Source organism: Populus trichocarpa, chromosome 13, assembly GCF_000002775.5.
Source record: "Populus trichocarpa isolate Nisqually-1 chromosome 13, P.trichocarpa_v4.1, whole genome shotgun sequence".
Classification (NCBI taxonomy): Eukaryota; Viridiplantae; Streptophyta; class Magnoliopsida; order Malpighiales; family Salicaceae; genus Populus; species Populus trichocarpa.
In genome coordinates, this window is record NC_037297.2 from 4465761 (window position 1) to 4474314 (window position 8554).

The following is an 8554-nucleotide window of genomic DNA, read 5'->3' on the forward strand; positions in this document are numbered from 1 at the left end:
ATGTTTGACATCCAACTTTCTTTGATGAAAAATGCTCAACAGACAACTTAGTCATTCCCCCATGTCTTCTTTCTTTTCATTCCCTTGTGGATAGAGTGTTTTTGAAAAGGACCAAACCAAACGCTAGAAACACAACAAGCTACATAAGAAAAATACCAAAACATCAGAGCAACAAAGAAAAATACCAAAACATCAGAGCAACAAACAAACTACAGCACATGGATATATCATCATTACATTTTCAAAGGGAGCTGTCCAAAAGCATCAGTTAGAATGGAAGTTAGGGGAAATATTTTTTTATCTGCTTCTTTTACCAAATTCATGTTCCCGCGTTTCTATTGATCGACAGCTTAATTGATATGCAAGAACACTGCAGTTCTTTGGGTACGTGGATAGGCTTCTGTACCTAATCAAACTTGAATTATTTCATTATCTGAACCAGGATGTTTAGTTTTTTTATGCTAGGGAAAATGGTAGTTAGGAGTAGAATTGTGGGTAGCAAATCCCAAGTATTCTTGTCATTAGTGATTATTCTAATGGAAAGAAAAAATGCAACAGACAGTCCAAGGAAGTGTCTATTGGCAACAGGAAATGGATAAATAAATAAAAAAGTCTAGAGGAAGATAACAGATCTGAAGAACAATACCTAATTGCACATGGGATCACATGGCCACTGGCTCAAGCTGTAGAATAAGAAGTAAAGGTAAGCCTAGGGACCTAATTTTGAGACACCTTGGTAGCTGGGGCATATAATTTGCCCCACATTTTATCCAAAATACAGGGTCTTCTCATCGTGGTTTACAAATATGGTTTTCCAAGAACAGCTCTAAGCCACATGAAGCTAGAAAGTACCCACTCCTCCGAATCATGGAGAGCCCACTGGGGTTTTCTTGTAGACTTTTGTGGCATTAGCCACTCAGAGTTGAAGCCAGCAAGCTACTACACTTTAGAGGAGGCAGGCATGTGGGTATATCATCCAAACCTCCAGATAGTGGCATACATTGAAATAGATTTGGACTTCACACAAAAGAGAGGATAAAAACAAAGAAATGGATGTGCACCACCACCATATATTCAAGCCACCACCAGCTTGGTGGAAATCTGTCTTAAATTGATTAGTAACCTTCACAAATATTGAGCAATTTAGATATTTCTCACCCCTTGCCTGCACACTCCCGACAGCAGCAACCAACAAGCTACCATGTCTGATGCCCGCGCTTCATTACTGTTCTGGACCAACATAACCATGCAAGCGGACTCTGTCCTCAGCTCATTTGGATTGACCACTGAAATCCAGGTCACTTAGACTTCCAACACTAGGGGGCCTAAGCTAATTAAAATGCTCTAGTCTTTAAAACTGGATGCAATATTTGCTAATCAATAGCTTGAAGAGTTGAAAATAATGAATGAGAGAACTCACATGGATAGTCATGAGTCAGAGAGATCTGCCACAGCTTATATATATAAATTAACAACATGCAAGGGTTCTTACCACTGTCTTGAAAAATGAACCCAAGCAGATTTAAAAAGGTATCATGAAAGATTCATCAAACATCTAAATCTTGAAATCTACTTGCGAGTAATTACATACACGAGGCTATTCGACAAACATTCGGTGTCAAGCTGGTTTCTGGCTAGAAGAGGAACCAGTCTTCTGGAACACCTTAGCGTTGAAAAGTTCTTTTCCAGCCTTAAATGTAAAATGCCTTCTAAGACGACAGGTTATTGAAGACCCATTGTCATTCCGTGGTGACACTGTACAGGGCCAGTTTCTCCTCAATCTGTCCTTGATATGATAAGAGGCTTCCGTATTACTGTGACTACCCTGGGCCTCAGATATCACCACCCCTCTGCTTCTCCGTACAGATCTTAGAGCCATCTGCAAGGGCTCTGAAACTGGTGGGGACTCTTCAATTGATCCTACGGTTTTCAAGCACAGAGGGCAAGGAGGGTCATGAATCTGGGTCTTTGGAGTGACTTGTTCCAAACATTCAGCATGGAACACATGGCTGCAGGGTAATACCCCAGCAATTGGCATGTCACTACCTCTCATGATTCGATGTGAGCTCCAGGGAGACTTTTGCCACAAAAGTTTTCCACAAACTCCACATTTTTGTTCCACTATAGGACGACTAGGGGACCTCAGACTCTCCATATCCATGTGCTCTGCAATGTCAAACCTTTCTCCATCAATCCCCAGATCATAACTGCTGGCACTGCTCCATCTAAAACCCTCTCTTCTAGAGCTTGCACTGGGGTCTGGTGACGTCTCCAACTTTTGAAGTTCAGTGAGGGTTTTATGGAACTTGTAATCAACACTTGAACTGTTATCAGGCCAATGAGATGGTGATATCCGATCCTCACCTGGTGTTAACCTACCAAGACTACTGTTATCCGCATCACCAAAGGTTTCACAATCTGACACAGGGTTGCGAAATACTAATGGATAAACAGCTTTTGACATGTAAGAGCGTTGATTTGAAAAGTTGCGACTGGAGAAAGCAAATGGTCGCTTGCTAGTTGATTCCCAATGGCTGGACTCAGAAAGTGAGGACGGGGAACCAAAACCAGGGGATGTCACACTTGTTCTGATGGCAAGTCTTCTCTGAAACATGAAACACCAGAGAAGGAAAATGTCATGCAATAGAAACTTTTCAGCCAGTTCTAACAAACCAAAGGAGTGTAGAAATAAGTCACCTCAGTGGAGCATGGAAACCAAGTGGGCTGGGATCTTGATCCTGGAAATTGAAAATAGTTAAAATACAAACCTGTAAAACAGTAAATAATAAAACCGTCCAGATATCTGGCACAAAACCAGAAACTCAAGCAACATAACACTGCTGGATTTTATTAAAATCAACTACCAAAAAGCTAGACATTTTCCTAAACATGAGTTTGCAGACATGCACAAAAAGATGGTCTCCTGATCCTACATACAAGAGAAGACTTAAATGAAACATTATCTTGTGTGATCTAAATCCACCAAAAAGATTAGGATTCCTGATCATACACGCAAAAGAAGCCTTGGATGAAAATTCTCTTGTGATTGAAATCCACCATCAATATAAATTAATGCACAGATTTCACTTAATTATTTTCAACCATCTAATTTTAACTGCAATATAATCATGGATTTTGCCTCAATAGGTTTTTGTTTTCAAATAATAAATAATATTCTTAGTTTCCGGTCATCATTTTGGCTTTCACAAAGGTTATTTTATATATATGAGGCATTAGATATAGCTATTGACCAACTTTGGTTGCCATATTAAGCGTAAAGAAGGGGGATAGGAAGGCCTAACTTCCATTCTATATAAAAGAAATTACCTGCACCACAGAGCAAAGTATCGATTATGAAAATGATATGATGGAGGAACCTAAAACCTATCCAAACTCCATGCAACCGCCGGTACATGGGCTAAAAAACTTGCCTACAAATTATGAGTTCCTCTTTTTGCCTTACTTTCTTTGGTTAAGTAAAAGTGAATAACTTACTTGACTGTAAATTATGGTTAGGAAATAACATGTAAAAATACTAATAATAAGAAGAAAATGGGTACCAATAAAGAGTACAAGAGAGGTTATATCAAGCTCGATAGCATATTTCAATAATTATTAACCAATGGCTAGCTTGAAAAGAAGCTGCAAAGAGAATGAGAACTGCAAAACTGGTCAATTTATATATGTTGTCAATTTCTCATTATGCTAATTGCAATATCTTGTTGGTTTCTAGTCTAAGGTCCATTTGATGTAGAATCTCATGGTACTTTCAGTAACATGCCCAAGATGCTAACATATTACTCGATGTCTTTTCCAACCCAATATCTCATTCTGGATAAATCTTGTTTACATTTGTAGACATCACCGCCTCCCTCAGTTATTACAAGTATAAATTTACGGACCACCATGCTACTAAATCACCTTAAACACGACCAGTTGACCATGAAGAAATCATATGAAATACAGTTAATCCCTGCTGAGAAGCTGAGGATGCCCTTTCTCAGCATTGCCTCTCCAAAACAAGAGTATCAAATTGGCATTTTTCAAACCCTGGATGCCATTAGGAATTTAAAGATGGATAACATAAGATAAAAAGTTAAACCTGATTTGATAAATGTGATTAAATTCAGAAACTCTGTAGTTTATATAAAGTTTTTGTCAAAAAAAGAAGAAGAGAAAAGCAAGGCCCACAGAGTAGGTAATAGTTAAGAAACTTCTACACCACTTTTTTTCTTCTAATTTTCTGTCCTCAGCTTTATGATTTACCATTAACATGAGCTGCATAATAAAAAAAAAATGGTGTGGAATATGAGCATTAGATTTAGAATGTGAATCTTAAGACAAACAAGAGAATGAATCCCTGCAGAAAAAAGAAGGTAATCTGCGAACAGAATTGGGCAGGACACACAGCCTCTGATAAAGTTTCCAGAAAACTAACAGAACATCCAGCAGATTTTCAGTATTCGGGAACTAAATGGCATCGTAGATGAGAAATGACCTAATCAACACAGATTTTTATATAATTAGGATATTCAGTTAATTTAAGACTTGATTCACCAAGTATGATAATTAAAATTACAATTTTCTATGCTTAGCTGACTAGTGTTAGAAAACCTTTCAATAATGGTTTTAACAATCCCTTAAATGATTAAAAAAAAAAATGAAGGTGATAAACAGCTTGAACACACACAAAAATATATGAAAAGGAACAAGACAAAAACCTCATTTTTGCACTACTCCATCAAAAAAAAAAACCTCTAAACAGGACTTGCCCTTGTCATGATGGGTATACTAGTAGACAAGATCAGAATACCATGAATCTAATATTGAAGAAAAAATTTATTAAGATTACCTCCAGCAGTAGAGACCGCAAGGTCACTAAGATTAAATTTTTGCACTGGTGATGTCCATCGGGGCTCCTGAACATTGTCAGGTGTGCTATCTGAATAAGAGAGTGCACCATCAGATACAGAATGATGATGATTGGCATACTGTTCACTTCCCACCCAGCTTCTGCTTCCCCTACTATTTGAGGAAAATGATGAATCATGAACTGCCCGAGACCCATGTGATAAACCATCTGACCGTAACCTACAATCCCACATCCTCAATGGAGGAGGTGAGAAACTTGAGTTTATTCGCCAATGTGGTTCACCATGATTATTGGAAGAGTCCCTACCAGTGGCAGGTGATTTCGCTCCATGTGGCCCAGCGGCCACACAACAAAGTGCACCCGTGTTAGCTATTTCTATTAGCACAACAAAGTTGTTTTGTAATTAAGTTAAATACAGTTATGGTCAAATGAAGGTCCACATGGGCAAAGTTACTAAGTTGGGTATAATGGCAACACTAGTTCTGAATATTGCAACCAAGGATCACTATGTATGATGATGACAGAAATCATTGAAGGTAGCTGCCACCCAGTACTTTGGAATCGTCATAGGAGGCATATCAGATTTCCATTCTGAATCAATTTATTCAAAACTTCAGCATGCTTAGACAAGTTGCTGAACAAATATGATAATTTCTGATGCCAAGTTCCACCTGAAGTCTGCCCTTCTCCACTGCATTTATCCAATTGCACCAGTTTAACAACTGAACTAAGATGATACGTTCAAGAACAAAACAATCATCACATATTCCACAATGATAAAGAAACAATATTCATATTAAGGATCTAAAATTAATCAACATTTGAATACAAGTCTAAAGGACACCACAAAATGCTTATACTTCAGTCAGAGACTGACCTCTGATAGAACACTACTCAATGACATGAACAAAGAAAGACTTCAGTTTTCTTTAATTTTGGAAGTAACAAATGTAAACTCAACTTGAAAGTGGCCTTATTTTCATGACACGGACACATTTTCAATTTTTTTGAGGTGCATTGACATACTCTTCTAAAGGATAAATGACAACAAATGCTGCTGTATAATCAATTGTAAGGGCCACTATGCAAAATCATAGTAAATACTGGACACCTAGACCATCATTCCAGTGATAACTAAAAGGTCCTTTCAACATGAAAGAGGGCAATAAACAAACAAGTAAAAATATGTTCGAATACAAAATTATGTTTTCAGTTCTATATGCAAAATAACACTAATTTACATCATTAGCACAACAATACAAACAGTGCCTGAATTATTACCTTCTATTTGCAGAAAAAGTAATAATAACAGAGAAGATGACACCACAACAGCCCCCAAATAAATCAAATCTTCCAAACATTTAATTATAACCAAAACTAAAATTGACCCAAAAAGGCAAATCTTTCTAAACTCAAATTTCCATTAAGAAACAAAGAGAAGAAACACGCGAAATCAACATCAATTAAAACACCCAATTAACAAAACTGTGCCAAAACTACACCACAACACCCAGATAAAAAATAAACCCGCCAACCCTTTTCATATTTCCAACCAAAATGAAGAAAATTTCCCAAAAACAAAACAAAATAAGGCCATTTACATATAAAATAAAAAATGGGTCAAGAAACAAAGTACCTCAAAATGCCAAAAAGAAACGAACTTGATTGCAATTTGCACAGGGAGAGATAAAAATGAAGAGAAGAAACGAAACCCTAAGCTTAAGAGGTTGAGGCTTTGATAATTGGAGACTAATTGGTGAGGGTGTAGTTATAAAATATTCACCTTGTGGAGAAATGAGACAAAAGAGAAAGCAAAAGGTAGGAGCTTCGAAAGGGATGGGCATAACAACGTTCCTATGCTTATTTTTTTTCCCTTAATTAATTAAATACTTTATAAATAATTATTATTGTATCGATTAATTGTATAATTAGTATGGGCATCAGGTATTTAAATTTATGTAATCCATCACTTTAAAATGATTTAAAAATATAGAAAAAAATAATTTAAAATTAAAAAAATAAAAATATTTAAAAACACGATGTAATGAAATGCCACGCTGTATCTTACAAGGTTGGATTTCCAAACAGGTAATGTAATGATTATAATTTTATACCCTTGCAATAATGAATCAGATTCTTGTACTGTCCCAGAGACACATACACAGCTTCCTAGGTATCGCTTGCCATCAGATTGGCCGCAGTCTGATGCTTTTTTCCTCTTTTTTTTTTATTTTTTTTTTCCAAATGGGATTTAATTGTTTTAAGCACAAGGCTAAATCTTTTGGATATTAAATGGGATTTAATATTTAGTCTGTTTTTTCCAGGTTTTTGAATTTTTTATGTCTTGTGGACTTTTTATTTTCTTAAAAGTTTTAAAATTTTAAAATTAGTTTTTTTAGGCTTTTCAAATATAGCAAAATGATGGGTAAGAGAAAATATGAACATACAAGGGAAAATGGACGCATTAATTCAATTTTTTTTATTACTTTAAGTAATTTAATGATCAAATTAATTATCAGGGTATATTAAACAATGAAAATATTTTTTGTTGAATCAAATGTTTTAACAAAGTTCAGCTTTTGTATATAATGTATGTTTAAAATTGGTGTACTTTTTAATGATATTTGTTATTGATTTAAAAACAGTTTATAGTTAATACCTATTTTAAAAAATATATTTTACTTTTAAAAACAAGCAGAGTACTCCCGTGGTTTTAACCAAAAGGGGTAAATGATACATTTATTATTATTATTATTATTTAATGATTTTTCTTTTGTATAAATGTCTTTATGGATTCTGCTCTTTAACTTACAAATGGGGTGTACATCATGTTTTTAAAAATTATGATTTTTTTTTATGTTTTCAGATCGTTTTAATATGTGTTGATGTTAAAAATAATTTTTAAAAAATAAAAAAATTTTATTTTAATGCATTTCTAAGGGAAAAATACTTTGAACCACTACTATCACCGTATCCTGTTTGGGAGTGTGGTTGTAGTTGCGGTTGCTTTTCAAAGTGCTTTTCATGCCGAAATGCATAAAAATGATGTTTTTATTTTATTTTTTAAAATTATTTTTTAGATCAACGCATCAAAACGATCAAAAAACATAAAAATATTATTTTAAAAAAAAATTGAATTTTTTAAAAACGCCGGTGTTTCTAAACGCTTTTTAAGTACTATTTCCTTTCATCCCAATATTAGTTTAAGGGGTTGTTGGAACTATGTTTTAAACGGTATTTTTTAAAATTTTGAATTTTTTATTTAAAATTAATTATTTTTTATTTTTAAATCATTTTGATGTGTTAATATAAAATATATTTTTTAAAAATTATTATTTTAATATATTTTTTTAATAAAAAAATAATTTAAAAAATAACTTCCACTACGCTATAAAATACTCTTAACTGTAATGTATTAACCATTCATTGACTAAACTAATAAAAAATGACACGTGAAATTTTAGAAAATGAATCAGAAAAGGACAAAAAAAAATACCTTAAAATAACGGAAGAAAATGAATTGTTTTTTTTATAGGTTATGCTCTGATAATTTAAGTCAACACATTTCTCTCTCTTCCCTTTTTTCTATATTTTTTTTACCTCTTTCTAATCCCTTTTCAAAAATTCCACGTGTCATCTTCTGGTGGTTTAGCAAATGATTGGTCAACCTTAGTCCCTCAA

At 34.4% G+C, this 8554-nt stretch overlaps 1 protein-coding gene across 2 annotated transcripts; it reads right to left on the reverse strand.

Annotated features, from left to right (window-relative positions):
* Window positions 1-1425: 1425 nt before the first annotated feature.
* Window positions 1426-6688, reverse strand: LOC7482361 (uncharacterized). Of its 2 annotated transcripts, none has more exons than XM_002319669.4 (4): window positions 6510-6688; window positions 4853-5564; window positions 2698-2738; window positions 1426-2605 (listed from the first exon to the last, which is right to left on the reverse strand). In XM_002319669.4, the coding sequence occupies exons 2-4, from the start codon at window positions 5103-5105 to the stop codon at window positions 1619-1621; spliced, it is 1281 nt and encodes a 426-aa protein (XP_002319705.3). In that variant the 5' UTR covers window positions 5106-5564; window positions 6510-6688; the 3' UTR covers window positions 1426-1618. The 2 variants fall into 2 exon arrangements, with proteins under 2 accessions (XP_002319705.3, XP_024439387.2); XM_024583619.2 differs by having other exon boundaries at window positions 4853-5595.
* Between the last annotated feature and the right edge of the window lie 1866 nt (window positions 6689-8554).

Bases quoted from the DNA above. Each gene is read 5' to 3' on its own strand.
- LOC7482361 (XM_002319669.4), bottom strand. From the start codon at position 5,105: ATGTGGGATTGTAGGTTACGGTCAGATGGTTTATCACATGGGTCTCGG. The intron at 2,739-4,852 runs GTAATCTTAATA...TTCAATTTCCAG, and splicing joins TGCGGTCTCTACTGCTGGAG to GATCAAGATCCCAGCCCACT. The intron at 2,606-2,697 runs GTGACTTATTTC...TTCATGTTTCAG, and splicing joins GGTTTCCATGCTCCACTGAG to AGAAGACTTGCCATCAGAAC.